The sequence below is a fragment of the Rhinoraja longicauda genome, chromosome 5 (genome assembly GCF_053455715.1).
Source record: "Rhinoraja longicauda isolate Sanriku21f chromosome 5, sRhiLon1.1, whole genome shotgun sequence".
Classification (NCBI taxonomy): Eukaryota; Metazoa; Chordata; class Chondrichthyes; order Rajiformes; family Arhynchobatidae; genus Rhinoraja; species Rhinoraja longicauda.
This window is the reverse complement of record NC_135957.1, coordinates 44,745,752-44,767,690: the sequence shown is the minus strand read 5'-3', so window position 1 is coordinate 44,767,690 and position 21,939 is coordinate 44,745,752. Positions and strand designations below refer to the sequence as shown.

The window sequence follows — 21,939 nt, the reverse complement described above, 5'->3', positions numbered from 1 at the left end:
AAACCCAGATCACACAATTGAAAACAAGTAACTTACTTATCTGCTCTGAACTTGATACTTTGCCAACATTTCCAAGTTCAGTCTGCAAGATTCAATTGCTGGGGAGGTCAGTTTCAAATGCTCCAAGTGTGGTCCTACTGATTGCAGCAGAAATTATTTTTGTTTCCCTCTCTCAGGAAATAAACGTGAAATTACCCTATACACCTTTCTTTGTTACTTTGAGTGCTTTGTTTATTTGAATTCCCGGATCCTTTTGTACTTCTATCCAGGTTATATTGCATGCTTCTGAGCTGAAATATAATTGCCAAATTCATTCACAAAATGCTGGAGTAACTCAGCAGGTCAGGCAGCATCTCAGGAGAGAAGGAATGGGTGACGTTTCAGGTCGAGACCCTTCTTCAGGGGGGCGGGACAAAGGAAGGATATAGGTGGAGACAGGAAGTTAGAGGGAGAACTGGGAAGGGGGAGGGGGGGAAGAGAGGGACAGAGGAACTATCTAAAGTTACATCGATGACTGCATTGGTCCTTCCTCTTGTACCCATGCAGAACTCACTGACTTTATACACTTCACTTCCAATTTCCATCCTGCCCTTAAATATACTTGGACTATCTCCGACATCTCCCTCCCGTTTCTGGACCTCACCATCTCCATCATAGGAGACAGACTTGTAACTGACATCTACTATAAACCCACTGACTAGCACAGCTATCTGGACTACACTTCTTCCCACCCTGTCTCCTGCAAAAAGTCTATCGTCTACGCCACATCTGCTCCCGGGATGAGGTGTTTCACACTGGGGCATCAGAGATGTCCTCATTCTTCAGGAAACGGGGCTTCCCCTCTTCCATGATAGATGAGGCTCTCACTGGGGTCTCTTCTACATCCCGCAGCTCCGCTCTTGCTCCCCCTCCCCCCATTCGTAACAAGAACAGAATCCCCCTCGTTCTCACCTTCCACCCCATCAGCCAGCGTATCTAACAAATCATCCTCCAACATTTCCGTCACCTACTACGGGACCCCACTACTGGCCACATCTTCCCCTCCCCTTTCTGCATTCCGCAGAGACCGTTCCCTCCGTAACTCCCTGGTCCACTCGTCCCTTCCTACCCAAACCACCCCAACCCTGGGCACTTTCCCCTGCAACCGCACGAGATGCAACACCTGTCCCTTTACCTCCCCCCTCAAATCCATCCAAGGACCCAAACAGTCTTTCCAGGTGAGACAGAGGTTCATCTGCACCTCCTCCAACCTCATCTATTGTATCCGCTGCTCTGGATGTCAACTTCTTTACATCGGCGAAACCAAACACAGGCTCGGCGATCTTTTCGCTCAACACCTTCGCTCAGTCCGCCTTAACCAACCTGATCTCCCGGTGGCTGAGCACTTCAACTCCCCCTCCCACTCCCAGTCTGACCTTTCTGTCATGATCCTCCTCCAGTGCCATAGTGAGGCCCACCGGAAATTGGAGGAACAACACCTCATATTTTGCTTGGGCAGCTTGCAGCCCAGCGGTATGAACATTGACTTCTCCAACTTTAGATAGTTCCTCTGTCCCTCTCTTGCCTCCCCCCTCCCTCTTCCCAGTTCTCCCTCTAACTTCCTGACTCCACCTATATCCTTCCTTTGTCCCACCCCCCTGACATCAGTCTGAAGAAGGGTCTCGACCCGAAACGTCACCCATTCCTTCTCTCCTGAGATGCTACCTGACCTGCTGAGTTACTCCAACATTTTGTGAATAAATACCTTCGATTTGTACCAGCATCTGCAGTTATTTTCTTACACTATAATTGCCAAATTATACATTCATTAACAATTTCATCCAAATGCATATTTAGAAATTAAAATAGGTAAACAGTGATTACTGATGATACCTATATCCCTCATTATAGATTATTCTTATAATTTGTGATTACTGCTGCTCTCCGATCATGTTAGAGTCTGAAGAGGGGTCCGGACCTGAAACGCCACCTATACATGTTCTCCAAGGATGCTTCCTGACCCGCAGAGTTACTCCAGCACTTTGTGTGTTTTTTTAGAAATTAAGTTTTGGATTCCAAAATCTTGATTATCTGAAAAAAATGTGAACAATAGTGGTCCTTGCATTGATGCTTGTGCTATGGCACTTTCCACTTGGAATAGTCACCCTTAACTTCTCCTTTCTTTACATCTTGAAGCCCTCTCACTATTTATTTTCCCACTTTGACTTCATTCATTAATGTATGATATGCCACTTTATCAAAGGCCTCTCAGAAATGTCGATAGATACAATTCACCACATTCCCTTCACTATTTTCTTTATTATCTCCTTAAATAATTAATTGAAGCAACGATTTTTAGAATCCACACTGACTGTTATTTTTATGTTGTTGGTTTCTTGATAGGATTCTATTTTCTCGTTGAGTAGGTATTGCATTACCTTTTCTACCTTTGGCATTAAGTTCCCTGGATATATTCCAAGTATCTTTAAATATCTTTAACCACTTTGCATCCACATTACTTAACAAATTACTGAACATATTTCTTCCATAAATTCTTCTAAATATGCAAGCATAACATTTAATAAGTTGTCTTTTTACTATAATGTTATTTCTAATCTCATCATCTCAGTCATAACTGTCCACCTTCTCACCTCTGATTTCTACTCTCTCCTACCAAGGAAACATTCTCAAAGCATTTACTCCATCAAGTCTCCCAGAATCTTTTAACATGTCAATGAAACCACTTGTCTTGCTTTATCCCATTTTGTTTAATCTGTTCAAGTACGACAACTCCACCATCCCAAATTTCAGTCTACTGAACATTACAACAACACCACCGTGCAGATAAAAATGTCTTTCCTCAGATGAGGAGAACAAAACCGCATGCTGTACTCAAAGTGCCAGCTCAGCAAAGCCTTGTCCAGCTGTCGAAGGACCTATTTAACTATCCTTGCTAACAGACCACGGTTCCATCTTCATTCTTAAGTATCTGCTGAGTCTGTCTGCCAATTTTTTTGATAAGGGTGGGGAGAATTTGTCAGTACCCCTACTCTTCAACATCTATGTGAGTGACATGCCAACTACCTCGTCCAGGAAGTTTGCATATGCAGATGACTTTGCCTTTGCCTTTGCCTACCAGGGAGCTGCCCTTGAGGATATCAGTAGAGTGTGAACCCAAGACATGAAGGGGATGGAGGAGTACTTCACCTTCTGGCGACTTCGCTCCAACCCATCTAAGACAACTGTCACTGCCCTTCACCTCAGCAATCGGCTCACCAATGCAAAGCTCCGAGTGTCCTTTTGTGGTAAGCCGGTGGCGAATGAGGAATTCCCCAAGTACCTCGGAGTCACCCAGGACCACACCCTCACCTATCGTGAACACCTGAAGAGGGTGGCTGATAAACTGAAAGCATGGGTCAACATCATCAGGAAACTTGCAGGCAACAGCTGGGGATCCAATGCACACACCCTCCATACCGCAAGCTGAGCCCGAGTCTACTCAACAGCCGAGTTTTGCTCAACAGCTTGGGCTAATAGCTGCCACACTGTCCTTAACTCTGTAATGCGGGTCATCACAGAGACGCTTAAGTCAACATCTTTGCAGTGGCTCCCTGTTCTCTCTCACATCGCCCCTCCCAGCATAAGCAGAAGGGGAGGATGTTGAAAGATCCTTTCACCATCGAAGCTAACCCTGACCTTCCCATCCATGCTGACTTGAACAATCTGCCCAACATGCACCCGAAGTCCCGCAAACCCTTCTGGTCTTCAGCCAAATCCCTGGAAGACTTTGACCCCAAAACTGAGTGGTGCAGAGCCTGGAAAGATGCCAACACCAACAACGGAGAGGTCATCACAGACCCCACAGTGAAACCACCGGGATTTGACCTCCATCCCAAGCAATGGCTAACCCTGAACGTGATCCGCATCCTCCATGCAAGAACAGCCCATCACCTGCACAAATGGGGGATAACAGACAGCCCTGCTTGCAACTGCAGATATCTAGACCAGACCATCCCACACTCTGTGAATGAATGCTCACTGAGGCTTTTCCCTGGTGGCATGAAGGCCATTCACCCAGCAACTGATGCTGCCCTGGCCTGGATGTCTACCCCTGACCTACTACTTTAGGCTGTGAACTCCATACGCAAGAAGATAATCTTCTCAATCCTGACCTTCCCATCCATGCTGACTTGAACAATCTACCCAACATGCGCCTGAAGTCCCGCAAACCCTTCTGGTCTTTAGACAAATCCCTGGAAGACTTTGACCCCAAGACTGAGTGGCACAGAGCCTGGAAAGACGCCAACACCAAGGTCATCACAGACCCCACAGTGAAACCACCGGGATTTGACCTCCATCGCAAGCAATGGCTAACCCTGAATAGGATCCGCACCCTCCATGCAAGAGCAACCCATCACCTGCACAAGTGGAGGATGACAGACTGCCCTGCTTGCAACTGTGGATATCCAAACCAGACCATCCCACACACTGAATGACTGCTCACGGAGGCTTTTCCCTGGTGGCATCAAGGCCATCCACCCAGCAACTAATGCTGCCCTGGGCTGGATGTCTACCCTTGACCTACAACTTCAGGCTGTGCCCGCCATACGCAAGAAGAAGAATTGTTTACTGTATGCTTGTGTTGTTACTTGCGAGAGGAGCACCAAGGCACGTTCCTTGTATGTGTACATACTTGGCCAATAAACTTATTCAATGCAATCAATTCATATTATAAGGAACTAATATTTAGTTTAGTTATTCCTTCCATTTTTACATCTTTTAAAAATCTTTACAATTGTTTATATATTTAATGGTGTTCCATATTTATAGACAGCTTTCTGTATCTAATATTGTCTCAGTTATCCTTTGCTCATTTTCAAATTCCTCTAACCCTCAACTTTAAAATCTATTTCTTGCAAACCAGTATCATTCTTTCTCAATTTTCCTGTGGTGTCTTTGTTTCTCCTGTATGCACAATAGCATCATCATTCCCTTTTCTTTTTTACTTGGCTCTTCTGACCTATTAAACTTGGGATTATTGAAATCCCTTGTGATTTTTGTTCCATGATTTTTTTTAAATTGCTCTCAACTGTTTTTTAATTTTTTTTTAATTTAATTTAAATTTTAACAAAACAAATACATGTATGAACTCATAGTACGCGATGGTACCTACATTATAAATTCGATTATACATTTAAATTCGATTATACCTGTATTGTTCTGTATTATCTCCCCACCCACAACCCCCCTCCCCCCACCCCCCAGTTAGAAAAAGAGGAAAAAGGAGAAGAAGAAAGATAAAGAAATTTTTAAAAATTAAAAAAAAGAAAGAAAGAAAGAAAGAAGAAAGAAGGGAACCTGGAGACAAGAAGGAAACACTTCCGGCTAATTTCTTATTAAATTCTTTTTAGGGGTATCAAAACAATCCTGAAATTAAATATTTCCAATTCTTAATCCTAGTTTTAAAGTGAATGGGTTCCAAAGTTTCAAAAAGAAATCATATTTATCTCTCAGATTATAAGTAGCTTTTTCTAATGGGATACAACTACGCATTTCTGCATACCATCTTGCAATTCTTATTTCATTGTGATCTTTCCAAGTGACCGCTCTCAACTGTTTACCTATATTTCCTGTCCCGTGTGATTGTACCACTTCGTCAAATTTGATCTTTCATTAACTTTTATCTCCGTCTGCATGGATTCTGTGTGTGTTTTATTATTACTATGTGTTTTCCTATTATATTATTTTTAATATGATTAGAATGCCATTTCATTTTCTGTCTTTCCTCCATTTGGGAATCTCTGGAATACTAAATGCTCAGTCCTGATTTTTCTCTGGCCATGTCTCAGTAATTGCTATTAAATTTGTTGGGTCAGAATAGTTTATTGCCTGCTGTTCCTCTTCATTATGATTGTGTGCATCACCATACAGATCAAAAGAATAAAAGGCAAAGGATGGTATTAATTGTCGCTTTGTTGGCAGCTTCAATAGTGTTGTAGCTCACACGGATTTGATGGGTGAAAGAGTGAGGATATTTTGTTTGGTATCCTGCAAAATATGAATATGGTTGTGTATTTGCAAGGCTGTAAAACTGTTGCCAGTATTGTGCATGATTCCTCTGTAAATCAACACTAGAGTGAAATGTTCTGGGAAAACATGGTAGAACACCATTGCCCAAGTAGCCATAGCTGCTATGGCAATGTTTCAGAACTCTGATTGACTACATTCAATCTATATGAAATCTCGAATTGGACTGCATTCGTGTGCCTCCCGAGTGAAAGATGACCCCCTGTGAACTTCTCGGCATGTGTCCTTGCAGCAAGGGCTCCAACCAGACATTTTCTAATTAGGAAGTTGCCCTCCAATCCACTATTGAAGTTACTTCTCCTTTTCAGCAGAAGAGGAACTTTAAGGCAAGTGTTTGTGATATGTTTTGCTCTGGTTGGCAATGAAAATGAGAGAAGCACAGTAAAATGTTTGAGAAGCATACATGGCTTTTTATATCTATATTAAAAACAAGAGGGTAATCAGGTTAAGGTAGCTCCAGGATAAAGGAGGGCATTTGTGCTTGGAGTCAGGGGATGTGGGCAAGATGCATCGGTTTTCACCAAGAAAAAGGACTTGGAGGACAATAAGTTCACTGTGAAAAATATACTTGGGCAGTTTTAGGTTAAGAAGGAGGTGGCGTTGAGGTTCTTGGAGAGTATTAAGGTGGATAAATCCCTAGGATATTATAGGTTCCATCCCAGATTATTGAGAGTGACAAGAGAAAAGATTGCAAGAGCTTAACATAGATCTTTTCATCTTCCCTAGCTACAGGTGAGGACCCAGAGGACTGGAGAGTAACTAATGTTGTCCTTTTGTTTAAGAAGGGAAATAAGGCGAATCCAGGAAATATAGGTCAGTGAGCCTCCCGTCAATGGTAGGAAATCTATTGGAGAGGATTGTTTGGAATAAGATTTACTCCCATTTTGAAGAGAACACGTTAATTAGCGGCTGTCAGTAGGGGTTCGTATATAGCAGGATGGATTAATCTCCATCTACTATTTCTCTGTCCAATTCTGAGGCTGATTTATTCCAGCTATATAGTTTGACGGCCTTCCTCACAGTCCTCAAGCCCAGCAATTTTGTAGTCATCTGCAAACTTACTAACCAACCCATCTGCATTTATGCCCATCATTTATATATATCGTAAATAACAGAGGTCTCAGCACAAATCCCTGGGGTTGAAGACTGTGAGGAAGGCCATCAAAGTAAACAGCTGGATATAAATCAGCCACAGAAATGTATCATTTATCTTATATCAATTCATAATCAGGGAGAGCTTGCCAATTGGATACAATATTGGCTTGAAGGGTTGATTTTTAGCATGGAGGCTTTTAACATTGGTGCTGGGTCTGGTAACGGGGTACTGATTGAGAGTGATCAGCCATGATCGCATTGAATGGCGGTGCTGGCTCGAAGGGCTGAATGGCCTACTCCTGCACCTATTGTCTATTGTCTATTGTCTTTGTTATTTATTTTAATAATTTGGATGTGAATGTAGTAGGTATGGTGATTAAGATTGCGATTGACACGAGAATTGGTGAAATGGTGGACAATGAAGAAGGTTATGTATGTTTACAATAGAATCACGATCAATTGGCCAATGTGCCAAGGATGGTCCTTAATTCAGATAAATATGAGGTGTTGGAATTTGGTGGAAAAAGCAAATGCATGACTTACACAGTTAATAGTAGGGCCTTGGGGAGCGTTGTCCCTCCCCTCCCCCAACCCCCACTCCCCCAGCCCTGCCTCCACCCCCATTCCCCCCTCCCCAGCCCTGCCTCCACCCCCATTCCCCACTTCCCACCCCTAGTCCCCTCCCCCTCTCCTGAGCCCCACCTCCCTCCCCTCTCCTCCCCCCCACTCTTCCCTCCTCCCCACCCCTGCTCTCTCCTGCCCCCCACTGTCCCCCTTCCCCCCACCCCCACTGCCCCCTCCCCCCACCCCTCCTCCCCCCACCCCCACTCTCACCAGCCCCCTCCCCCATTCTCCCTGACTCCCTCCCCCCACCCCCACTCTCCCCTCCCCCCACCCCCACTCTCCCCTCCCCCCACCCCCACTCTCCCCTTCCCCCTCCCCCCTTCCCCTCCTCCCACCCCCACTCTCCCCTACATCCACTCTCCCCCTACATCCACTCTCCCCACCCCCACTCTCCCCACCCCCACTCTCCCCATCCCCACTCTCCCCACCCCCACTCTCCCCACCCCCACTCTCCCCACCCCCACTCTCCCCACCCCCACTCTCCCCACCCCCCTCCTCCCCCCACTCCCACTCTCCCGACCCCTCTCCCCACCCCCACTCTCCCCCTCCTCACTCTCCCTCTCCTCCCCCCAACCTCACTCTCCCCCACCCCCACCCTCCCCCTACCCTCACCCTCCCCTCCACCCACTCGGCCACCACACCCACTCCCCTCCATGGAGCCGATAGCTGCGAAAGGCACTTACCAGTGAACGTGCGTTCAACGCTGACTGCCAACGTGCGAGTCTCGAGCGGGGCCGGGCGTGAGGCGAGAGGCGAGCGGGGAGGGGAGAGGGGCGAGGTAATGACTGGGCGCGGGCGGGCGATGGCTCTGCCGGTGGCCATCTTGTTTTGGCGAGTGAGGTATTCATATACCTCAAAGGTCCTCTCTGGTTTCATTTTCATGACCTTACATGTGCTTTCTTTTTCACCAAATTTATAACCTCTCTTGTCGTCCAAAGTTCAAGTAACTAGTCCTCCTTACTGGAACATGCAGGTGCAGAACTCTGAACAACTGCTCTTTAAATGACTCCAACATGACAAATGCCGACGTACCCAAAAACAACTGCTACCAATTTACTCTCCCTAGCTCCTGCCTGATAATGTTTTAATTTGTTCCTCATTTCAGTTCTTTCTTCCAAGGTCCAAACTTATCCTTATTCACATCTATATTAAAACTTATGGTGATCACTATTCCCAAAATGCTCTTTCACGGAAACAGCAGTCACCTGCCCAGGCTTATTTCCATATGTATATTCTGACCCCTCCTCTAATTTCACTAGCCACATACAATTTCAAGAAACCCTCTTGGATATGCCGAACATATTCTGCCCCATCTAAGCCTCTTCCACTAAGAAAGTCCCAGTTAATATTACAGAAGTTAAAGTCACCTATCAAGACAACAACCCTGTTGCTGTTATATCTTCCATAATCTGTCTACATATCTGTTCCCCTATCTCCCATTGGCTATTGGGCCTATGGTATAATCCCAACAGAGCGATAGCATCTTTTTAATTTTTGCACTCAACCCATATTGCCACAATGGTTGAATTCTCCTGTATATCCTCTGTGTGCCATTGTAACATTCTCCCTGATTAGTATTACAATGCTTCCACCTCCTTTACCTCCCTCTCTATCACGTCTGAAAACATCAGAACCCTGAACTATTCAGCTGTCAGTCCTATCCCTCATAACCAAGACTCTTTATAGTTCAACTTGTTGGAACAGATTTTCAAACCCTGTTATGTGTACAATTTGATAGATGGATTTGTTATAAACAGGGAAATATCAGAAATTCCATTGAAATTTCAGCAGGATTGTCAAAATATGGCATGAATTACTGCTGTTGTTTGCACAGCAGTAAAATTATAATAGGCCTATTAATTATTTTGGTTCTGGGAAATGGCTAATGAATAATTAAAGAAACTGCAGACATAACCCAATGAGTTGAACAGACATTTACCAAGTTAATCTGTTAACTAAACACAGCAATAATTTACCAGAGGTATGAAAAGAATTGGATGGCTTGTGACCCAATACAGTAAATCCCCATCAACTTCCTATTACTTTCTACCTTCTGCACATAGCAGAATCTTCATAGTTGTGAAAAGATGCAATTTTTAAATTCCTAACCCCGTGTGTGAAAATTAACTTCATTCTATTGAAATACTTGAAGGTGAATTTAAAGCAATTTGGGAATCCAGTCCTCATCCATGCAGAAAAGAAGGAAACACCTTTATTGAGTAAATAACATTAACCCTTTTCTAATCAATTACAAAAGTACATAGACAATAGACAATAGGTGCAGGAGTAGGCCGTTCGGCCCTTCAAGCCAGCACCACCATTCAATATGATCATGGCTGATCATTCTCAATCAGTACCCTGTTCCTGCCTTCTCCCCATCAAGTTAAACATCCAACCATTCTGGACTTTTAAATAATTTATTGTTCCACACTTAACCAATTGAAACATTCTACTGTTCTACTGATTTCAAGCAAATTTGTGTCAGCAGGGAAAGCTGGAAGAGAGGAGGGCAGGACAAAGCCTGGCAAGTGATAGGTGAGAGTTTATTTTTTAGGCAAATGATTGGACCAAGGCCAGAGATGAAAAGACAAAAGATGTGAGATAATGATAGAAGAGGTTAGAATTGTGTGACCAGAGGTAGTAATATAGGTGGAAGGGTGGGGGAAGGGGGGAAATGGGTTCAAGTTAAAGATGTAGCCATGGGCACTCGCATGGGCCCCACCTTTACTGGTAAATTTCACCTTCCCCTCAAATTCAATGGGACTATCTCTGACATCTCTCTCTCCTCTCTTGACCTCTCTGTCTCCATCACAGGATAAAGACGACCATCTAACACCTGCTACAAACCCACCGACTCCCACAGTTATCTGGAGTACACCTGGCTAAGATTTATGAGTCCTCATTAAATATGGGTGAGGTGCCGGAAGACTGGAGAGTGGCAAATGTTGTGCCTCTATTCAAGAAGAGCTGCAGGGAAAAGCCTGGGAACTACAGGCCTGTGAGCCTAACAACACCTGTGGTCGAAAAGTTAATAGAGAATATTCTGAGGGTTAAGATAGTCAGCCTGGGTTTGTACTTGAGAGGTCATGCTGCACAAATTTGATTGAGTTATTTTGAAGATGTGACCAAAAAGGTTGATGAGGGCAGAGCTCAGCAAATCAATCAACAAGGTTCTGCATGGTTGGCTCTGGAAGGTTAGATTGCATAGGATCCAATGAGATATAGTTGAATGGATAGAAAATTGTTTTTATGAAATGAAACTAAGGGTTCTGCTGGAAAGTTGTTTTTTGGACTGGAGGCCTGTGACTATGGGTGTGCCTCAGGGTTCAATTGCTGTTTGTCGTCAATGATTTGGATGAGAATTAGTAAGTTTGCAGATGAAACAAAAATGTGTGGTATTGTAGATAGTGAAGATGGTTGTCAAAAATTACAACTGGATCTTGATTGGTTGGGCAGGTGGGCTGAGGAATGGTTGATGCAAATTAATACAGAGAAATATGAGGTGTTGCATTTTGGGAAGTCTAACCAGGGCAGGACCTACATGATTGAACGGTAGGGCTCTAGGGAGTGTAATACAGCACAAGGATCTAGGCGTGTAGGGATACAGTTCCTTGTAAGTGGTGTCACAGGTAGATAGGGTGGTCAAAATGGGCCTCCATCAGTCAAAGTATTGAGAATAGAGTTGGGAGATCATGTTGCAGTTTTTTCAAGAAGATAGACACAAAATGCTGGAACAGGCAGCATCTCTGGATAGAAGGAATGGGTGACATTTTGGGTCGAGACCGGGGAGAGGGAAACGAGAGATATGGAAAGGCAAGGTGGAAAAACAGGAGATCAAAGAGATGGAGATCAAGGGTCAGGGGAGAGGGAAACAAGAAATATAGAAGGGCAAGGCATGAAAACGAGAGATCAAAGGGGACGAAGCAAGGGAAATGTAGAATAGATCATTGTTAGCTAGGGGAAGGTGACAACGAGGCATACAATGTGAAATTTAATCAGGAGGAGAGTCAGACTGGTTGGAGAACTAGGATGGGGAAGTGAAGGAAAGAGAGGGTAAGCAAGGGTTACTTGAATTTAGATAAGTCAATATTCACACCACTGGGTTCCAAGCAGCTCAAGCAAAATATGAGGTGCTGTTTCTCCAATTTGTATTGGGCCTTACTCTGACAGCGAAGAAGGCCCAGGAAAGGTCAGAATGGGAATGGGAAGGGGAGTTAAAGTGTTTAGCAACCGGGAGATCATGTAGGTCTAAGCGGACTGAGCAGAGGTGCTCAGCAAAATGATCGCTGAGCCTGCACTTGGTCTTGCCGATATATAAGAGTCCACATCTGGAACAGCGGATACAGCGGATGAGGTTGGAGGAGGTGCAAGTGAACCACTGCTTCACCTGAGAGGACTGTCGGGGTCCTTGGATGGAGTCGAAGAAGGAGGTATAGGGACACGTTGCTGCGGAAAGGACCTGTGGAGAGGGTGGTTTGCGTGGGAAGGGATGAATTAACAGGGAGTTGCAGAGGGAACGATCTCGACGGAAAGCAGAAAGGGGTGGAGATGGGAAGATGTGACTAGTGGTGGGATCCCGTTGGAGGTGGTGAAAATGTTATCGGATTATATGCTGTATGCAATGGCTCATGGGGTGAAAGGTGAGTACTAGGTGGGACTCTGTCTCTGTTGCGACGAGAGGGGTACCGAGGAGACCTGTGTGAGGGCCTCATCTATGATGCCAGAGTAGGGGAATCAAGAACCAGCGGACATAGGTTTAAGGTGATGGGAGAAAGATTTAATAGGAACCTGAGGGGTAACTTTTTTTTTACACAAAGGGTGATGGGTGTAGCGAACAAGCTGCTGGAGGTGGTGTTTAAGCCAGGTATTATCGGAACACTTAAGAAACATTTAAAAAGGTACATGGAAATGATAGGTTTAGAGGGATATGGGTCAAACGCAAGCAGGTGGGACTAGGGTGGATGGGACATGTTGGTCGGTGTGGGCAAGTTGGGCTGAAGGGCCTGTTTCCACACAGTAAGACTCTATGGCATTCCTAAATATTGTGCTCACAACAGCTGAGAATATTACCATTCCAATCTACAATCTCGTTCACTCAATCATCAACCCTTCTACTCTCAACCCATCGTCTGATGTAATTATCAAAATTAACACAATCTGCATTACTACATTCGAGATGGAAGCCACATTTATTTTTAACAGGTAGAATGGGGTTTAATTGAAAATATATTAACCTGCACAAAAGAAAATTAAATTTTGTAGGAATTAAATTGAAAATAACAAATGATGTTTAATATGATATTGATTTTTCCCCATTAGCCTAAATGAAATCATAACACATATTCCACAGGCACTAGTGATTGAAGTAGCTTTTCTACTTGGATGAGTGAGGTAGAGATCGATATTAGACTTCAACTCATTTACTGTTTTATCCGTTGATTAGCATTTCTATCTCAACTTTGCTACTTTGAATTGTTTGAAATTTCGATTGAAAAATTACATGATGGGATTTCCCTGGGCTTTCATCTGCTCTGCAACTATTTTTTTAGTTTAGAGATACAGCCCGAAAACAGGCCGTTCGGCCCACCGCGTCCACACCGACCAGCGATCCCCACACATTAACCCTATCCTACACACAAGGGACAATTTTTACATTTGTACCAAGCCAGTTAAACCTGTACATCTTTGGAGTGTGGGAGGAAACCGAAGATCTCGGAAAAAACCCACATGGGCACAGGAAGAACGTACAAACCTCCTACAGACAACACCCGTAGTCAGGACCAAACCCTGGTCTCTGATGCTGTAAGCCTGTAAGGTAGCAACTCTACTACTAAGCCACTGTGCTGCCCCTTTTTCTCAGTGTAAATTCCATCCAACAGGAACCTTTTGGAACAGCACTACCTGGAGCATGAGTCAAACAGCACAGATATAGGGTACGTGGCCCACTCACTCCACATCTATCATCAAGCACCCATTTTATATTAATTCTACAATCCCATTTTTTCATCCCATATTTACAAGGCTTGCACCAGATTTTACCACTCACTTACCCACTCAGGGCAATTTACAGTGGCAATTAACCCATCAATCTATGAATGCATTGCTGACGTCCAGATACAACATCTACAGCTCTGCCGTCATCGACCTGTTTGGTCACGTCTTCAAAAAACTCAGATTTGTGAGACACGACCCCCCACGTACAAAACCACACTGACAGGTTCAGGAACAGCTTCTTTCCTGCGGTAGTTACCTTACTTAACTCTGCGCTTCGATGATTGCTGCCATCCCCACCCCCCCTCGGGCACTCCTCCCATCAGTGACTGATCTCGCTCACCGGAATTTCCACTACCGCTACTGAATTACTGTATATATTATATATTTTACCATTCCATCGCATGCACTCTGGTTAAGATGCTAACTGCATTTCGTTGTCTCTGTACTTGTACACTGCACAATGACAATAAAGTTTGTATTGTATTGTATTGTACTATTGCTAAACAGCCCTTGTCCATCTAAATGCATGTATATCTTATCCTTCAGAATACACTCTAGTAACTTTCCAACCATAGCTGTTAGGCACTGTTGGGAAATGTGCCACAAAAAAATATTGGGACATATTGCACCGGACTGCAAGAAAAAACTTAACAAAAAAAAAATTCCATTTTATAAATGAGTGAGTCAACATTTGCAAAACACAACACTTTCTTGTAGTCTATTGTTTACGGCTAACATTCTAAATGGCTTAAAACATCACAGATTCAGGTTCGAAAGCACTCTCTTTGAGACCATGAGGTTCCATAAGTCACTGAGCTTCAGTTTTCATGGAACAATTAATTGCAATATTGATTGTAATCCCAATCACTTAGAAGGATCTGAAGTTCAACATAATAAATATGGATTCAACCCTTCTTCAGTTTTCTTGATACACAGTCCTTCATTTGGGACTATCCTTAAGAATTATGTTATTTTCTAAGTTGCCATCTGTTTTACGCAGCAGTACATCAATGTTTTCATTTCAAGATAAATAAAAATCTATTATATGATGAGAGATTTGATCATCATGTTACGCCTACCTGCTGCATCATTGTTTCCTTATACTGCTTTTTCTGTGTGACTTTAATTGGAGGAAGTTTAGTGATAGCCGAAACCAGAAAGTTCATGAGGATATCTTCACAGTTAGACATCTGATCTATCATGTTGTGAAGACTGGCTGGCAAATAATAGCTGTATAAGTAGTGATAGTATCTAGAATCAAAAGAAAAAATTGTGAGACACATCAATCACTCAAAAAACTTTCTCATGGACACAACATAATCAACATAGCAGTATAATTTACTAGAATATATATATCTTCTTTATATTGGAAAACTTTATATTAAACAATGAAGAATTGTAAATGCTGCGTTTTAAGAAAAAAAAACCCTAAGTTCATATTAGCCAATTGAAATTCAAAACAAAATACATTTGTGTAAAAATGAGATTTATTATTTAAGCATGATTTTCAAATTAGCTAACAGAAATATATTAAAGATGAAATGACGCAAGGACTTGCAATCCAATTTTAGAGTATTCAGTAAAGTTTCTCCAACAAGCTTTACTTTTCTTTTTTTCAGTCAAATCTTCCTCTCAGTCACACAACATAAGAAAGGATAAATAAAAATTCTACTTCAGATTTTAAACATAGGCTGATTTTGTTTTTGTATTAATGTTTAATTCGCTCCTATTGTAATTGAAGTAATGTTCTTTTAATGAGATTACCTTTAGCCTCCTAAACATTTGTCCAATTTCATCCTTCACTTCATCTGCGCTTTAATAATAGTATACTCTCCCTCCTTTCAGGCATCAAGAGATTAAAGTCTCAACTAAAAATTAAAAATGCCCCTCACTTTCCTCTAACCTATTCCTCCTTCCAAATTCAATTTTTGCCATGCTGCAATTAATTTATTCTGATCAAACTACAGCACGGGTTTGAGGTTTTTATCTATATATGCCAGTAGTCCAGTGAATTTTGAATTTATCAAATCATTCACCTTTTCATCTGTTTTCTAGGATTTGGCACTCGTGTTTCTGGCCAGGAAACTTACGTCGCCAGAGCAGTTTTTAAAAATCCAGTCCTTAAAATTCTCAATCCATTTCAACCCAAAGACGTACAGGTATGTAGGTTAATTGACTTGGTAAATGTAAAAATTGTCCCTAGTGGGTATAGGATAGTGTTAATGTGCGGGGATCATTGGTTAGCACGGACCCATTAGGCCGAAAGGGCCTGTTTCCGCGCTGTATCTCTAAACTAAACTAAACCGCTCCTTTTCGCTTCCTCGTCTCTAGATCTTTTTTGCCTGGCAACATAATGTGACATCAGCTATTTAATTTATTCTCCCTTGGTTTTCCACTTTCCTCAGAACTTCACAGGACTCTAATCTCTCAGGACCACATTGAAAATTTGATTTTAATCGCAGCAAAAGAAATGCTGATGGTGCTTGTTGAAGCAATCTCGACCTCATGGAAGCTCTTAGTGACAAATCTTTACACATCGTTGTTCCAATGTTCATTTCCAGTTTCCTTGCCCTCGATATTTCCATCCTTGTAATTCAATCGTTGTGCACCATCAATGCCAATTTCCCCATTTAACACAATCACTTTCTGCCTACTTTTCCAGTCAAACAGATTTTCTGCTCTCCTTTCCCTACTCACAAGATATTTTCCCTCAAACATCCTAATCCTTTCCTCGGTCATGGCAAGCTTCCTAATGTCTTCCGGTAGACTGTCCTGCAAAAGTGTATCTCCCCCTTTACTTCCTCTTTTGCCACTGACAATCCTTTCAGGATAACAGTGATTTAATTGCATCATTTTCTGGTGACATTATCTAAATAGAGTTCTTTTATGACTGTTATCTCATCTGCTTCTTGAGTATGAACTTTCCTCCAAGATCAGAACTAGGGCTGTTCTTGCACTGTCTTCATTTCCATTCACAATTCTTTCAATAACATGGCATGCACTGTGCTTGCAAACTGTATGATTTGGGGAATATTCACATCAAATAAATACTCTGCAATTAATCTGACAAGAAAACTACCTGACAGACCAGCCATATAAAAACTATTGCTTACTGAACAGGATGTGGACCCTGTGATCCCTGACTGCCTCAAGGTTCTCTGTTATTTAAATGGAAAATTATGAATGTGATAGAATATGAATTTGAATCTCAACACCACCGAGGAAACTCGCACTCATAAACTCTCTGCTCAAAATGAACCTACTTGGCTCCTGAAGCATTCACTTTCTCCACCACTTCCACATCTTAGCTGCAGAAACCATTCAGACGATGCATGACAAAAACTCTCTAGCTTCTTCAATAACACAGCTGAAACCTGAGATCTCTATCATTTAGAAGTACAAGGGCAACAGATGCTAGGAAAAGCACCAACTACCATCTAACATATACTGTATTTACTTACAGATGCAACAATTATTTTTCACTGCTGGTTAAATTGTAGCAAGAATACCTTTGCCACACAAACTGCGAGGACAAAAGAAACTGGCTTTCTGTCATCTTCCCAAAAACGTAAGGCAAGGACGACAATGTTAGCCTTGGTTCCATAGGTAATTTCACTGTACCTCGGTACACGTGACAATAAAGAACCATTGAACTGAGTTTCAGCTTTTAAAGAACAATTAACTGTAATATTGAATGTAAAGCAAATCACTCATAAGGATCTGAGGGTCCTCTGTACCCCATAGTTCAGCTCTCGCTCCCCCTCCCCCCAGACCAGTTCTGGTCCTTGCCTTTCACCCCACAAGCTTCCAAATTCAACACATCATTCTTTGACATTTCCCCCACCATCAGTGTGATCCCACCACCATTTGTATCTTCCCATCCCTGCCCTTTTCAACTTTCTGCATAGACTGCACCCTCTGCAACTCCTTAGTTTACTCTTCGTTCTCCAATTAATCTAGGCACTTTCTCCTGCAACCTCATGAGATCTAACACCTGTCCATTTACCTCCTCCTTCACATCCATCCAGGGACCTCAGCAGCTCTTACAGGTGATACAGAGGTTCACACACTTCTTCTAACCTCATCTATGGATTCAGTGTTCCCAATGTGGCTTCCTTTACATCGGTGTTACCAAACGTTGACTAGGTGACCGTTTCACCGAACACTTGAACTCAGTCTACCATGGGTTGCTAGAGCTCTGGGTTGCTAACCATTTTAACTCTCCTTCCCATTCCCATACTGACTATTCCACCCTGGGATTCCTCTGTTGCCAGAGTGAGGTCATAAGCTTTAGGAACAGCACCTCATATTCCACATGGGTAACTTACAACTGATGGGTATGAACATTGAATTCTCCATTTTAGATAACAAACCTACAAACAACACCCACCATTTCCTCCCCCCCACCCCCCTTTCTTGTGCCCCACCTGGATGCGTATCCATTTCTACATTTCCTCTTGTCCTATCCACTTCCTCTTATATTCCTTCCTCTGGCTTTATATTTAATGCATCTTCTCTTCGTATCTCACTATCCTTCAGCTTTTCCTCTCTGGCATTTATCCAACCATATGCCAATCAAACTCTTCCTCTCACTTGCAACCACCTATCACTTGCCAGGGCTTTTCCTGCCCTACCTCTCTTCCTGCATTCTCCCCCTTACGACAATGGGTCTGACCAAATTGCCACCTATCCATATTCTTCAGAGATGCTACCTGTAAAATGTTTTGATTGACAATGACAGAATGGTCTACATTTGTATGATACTTAGCAAACATCACCTCATCTTGTCAACTTCATACCATTTGGGATTCAATGGTGGCTTTGACATTTATTGGTCACAGCCAGAGCTGATCATGGTAATAATCTTTACTGATCATGGTAATAATTTAGATCCTTGATATATTTGTTCTTTACTTTTCCCATTACTCCTGCATCAACTTTTACCATGCATCATCTTTTTTATCATGTAATCATTTTTGGTCTCCATCCTTTCATATTTGTTCTATTCTTTCTTCCCATTTTCCTTCTTTTCTGTTTGATTAAAACCTGTTATAACTATAACAGTTCCAGGTTTGCTAAAATATCTGATTATCTGTAATGTTAAGTTGTTTCTTTTACCATCGGTTTTATCTAATCCACTCAGAATTTTTCACGCATTTTCTATTTTTATTTCAGATAGTTACCATTTACAGCATTTTGTTTTTTTGTAGCAAATTAATCTACCTTTTATACAGCTCTGAAACTATCCACTAAATGCATGATTTTCTATGTTTTTAAATCAAATGCTTCTATTCTTAACTAGTTATGTCAAGCTGGTCAAGGACAATATAACATAACAAAATGACTGAGATTTGGAATTGGAGATTATGGACTTAAACCCTTGTTTCATCATTAGGATTTGATTTGGTTTGTGACACCACAATTAGTAATGTTGTATTGCCCAGGTTCTGTATTATAAAAGACAGTAAGAGACAAACATTTCTTTACTCTGCAACTTACAATCCTTTAATTTGTGTACATGCTATTCTCTAATACTCCTCAGCCTCTTTCTTGACGTGAATACACATGGTAATGCTTGTAGTTGCAGATTTTGATATAATAATGTTCCATTAATTTGAATATGATCCTTTGATGCATACATAATTGAGATCTAACAAGCTTTCTACTGATCAGTGCTGATGATACAGCAGCTCTTAATTTATCGCATTCTACTTATCATAAAATATCTCGACATATTTTTACTGGTACTTTTCTTAATCCATTGAAAGCAAAGTTGCGCTACTTTTAGTTTATATGCCGCTGTCACCCAGCCATGAAATTGCACTGCTGAAACAAAAATGAATGCAAGAGAAATATCTATGAAGAAAGTTCAATATTTTAACAAAATCATTCAAATTATAGTTTATTTCAGTGAAATTAAGAAGAAACGTAGAATAAATAGGGATTTCAAGCATCACACAATGATGGAAAATGCCTCTGATGGCTTCCAATTTAATGGATTATTATATTATTGATAGCTATCATGAGAATATATTGGTAATTGTGGCTTGATTCAATTAGTAACAACCTTTACATGCTCAAAGAGGTAATAATTTGCAATTCTACATTAGAACCTAACTATGTAATCTAAAATGTAATTTTAGCTTAAAACGATATTGCATTGCTAGAGTTATAGACCTGAAAATTCTTTCACCTGATAAAAATATTTCTTATCAAAGAGGAAAAGTGAAATCAAATAAATTATGCCAGAAACTAGAGTGCTGCCTTCTGCTTCTCAACAAAAACATATACTGCAATACTGGAACTCAGAAGCAGCCAACTAGCATCACATTCAGTTCAACATTTCAAACATTACAATGCAGGGAATGAGCTGAACACCTGCGCTCGGTCCGCATTAACAAAACTGATCTCCCGGTGGCCGAGCACTTTAACTCCCCCTCCCATTCCCAGTCTGACCTTTCTGTCATGGGCCTCCTCCAGTGCCATAGTGAGGCCCGCCGGAAATTGGAGGAGCAGCACCTCATATTTCGCCTGCGCAGTTTGCAGCCCGGTGGTATGAACGTCGACTTCTCCAACTTTTGATAGCTCCTCTGTCCCTCCCTTCCCCTCCTCCTTCCCAGATCTCCCTCTATCTTCCTGTCTCCACCTATATCCTTCCTTTGTCCCGCCCCCCTGACATCAGTCTGAAGAAGGGTCTCGACCCGAAACGTCACCCATTCCTTCTCTCCCGAGATGCTGCCTGACCTGCTGAGTTACTCCAGCATTTTGTGAATAAATCGATTTGTACCAGCATCTGCAGTTATTTTCTTATAATGATTGTAGTGTACTCTGAATGAAAAAATCAATAGTTGTGACACTTCCCATACTACTGTTTTTTGGATCTAATGTGTCACAACTACATTTCTTTTGAGTACTAAGCAATTCAACATTACCAATTAAGTAATGTCTTCCAAAAATGAAACCACATGTCATGGTGTAATTGGATTCATGATCAGTCATTTTAGGATATTCAGATTTTCATCTGACGTTTGAGTTAATTATTGCTGCTATTTTTTCCCTCACTATGGACATAATAAAACCTAAGAGCTTTTTCAAAATCTCTGGAGAAAAATCGTGTTAAGTTATTGTAACTCTTCTAAATTAAAACATTAAATCAACTCTCCTTTGGTTTATGGTTTCCCCGGAGGAAAGCCCCATTTAGCCATTAAGTACAAGAGTAGAACTAGTGTTAGGATCCAGCAAAAATATATAATTAAATACATATGTAAATCAACTATTCCCTCAAGGTGTCATTGTGTCAAGTAGCACCAATCTGCTTGCTTCCTGTTTGAAGTTTTATTTTACTGTAATTCAAACTTAACGTAAGAACAATCATTCCACCACTCCCCAACTCTCAAAAATAAAACCAACAGAACTTGGATGATTTTAATATTTAATTATGGGAGTGGGGGCACAGGAACCTAGTCTAGGCAGAGGTAAAATTAGTTGGGCCAAATATTAGTTGGCTATTGACCAATCCACTTCAGAAAGATGTAGCTTTAGAGATTGTGGAGGCATTAGTGGTGATCATTCAAGAATCACTAGAGTCATGAATGGTCCCAGACGACTGGAAAATTGCAAATGTTAGTCCGCTGTTCTAGAAGGGAATGAAGCAAAAGAGGGGAAACTGTAGGCCAGTTAGCCTGACTTCAGTCGTTCGTAAGATTTTAGAGTACATTATAAAGGATGAGGTTTCTGAGTACTTAGAATCGCACAGTAAAATAAGCCAAAGTCAGCATGGTTTTGTGAAGGGGAAATCCCTGACTAATCTGTTGGAATTCTTTGAGGGAGTAAGTAGCAGGATAGACTGTCAGTGGATGTTTACCTGGATTTTCAGAAGGCCTTTGATAAGGTGCTGTACGTGAGGCTGCTAAAGAAGATGAGAGCCCATGGTATTAGAGGGAAAATACTAGATGGGATAGAAGATTGGTTGAATGGCAGTGGCAAAGAGTGGGAATAAAGTGGCTTTTTTTGGTTGGCTGCCAGTGACTAGTGGTGTCCCGCAAGGGTCAGTGTTAGGGCCGTTATTCTTCATGTTGCATATCAATGAATTGGATGAGGGAATTGAAGGCTTTGTGGCCAAGTTTGCAGATGATACGAAGATAGGTGAAGGGGCAAGTA

At 42.0% G+C, this 21,939-nt stretch overlaps 1 protein-coding gene across 1 annotated transcript in view; it reads right to left on the bottom strand.

Annotated features, from left to right (window-relative positions):
- Positions 1–21,939, bottom strand: part of LOC144593910 (exostosin-1-like) — a 117,443-nt gene that overhangs the window by 7,882 nt on the left and 87,622 nt on the right. The window contains exon 11 of the mRNA XM_078400042.1: positions 14,859–15,030. Within this exon, the coding sequence (XP_078256168.1) occupies positions 14,859–15,030 (172 nt within the window). The remainder of the gene's footprint in view (positions 1–14,858; positions 15,031–21,939) is intronic.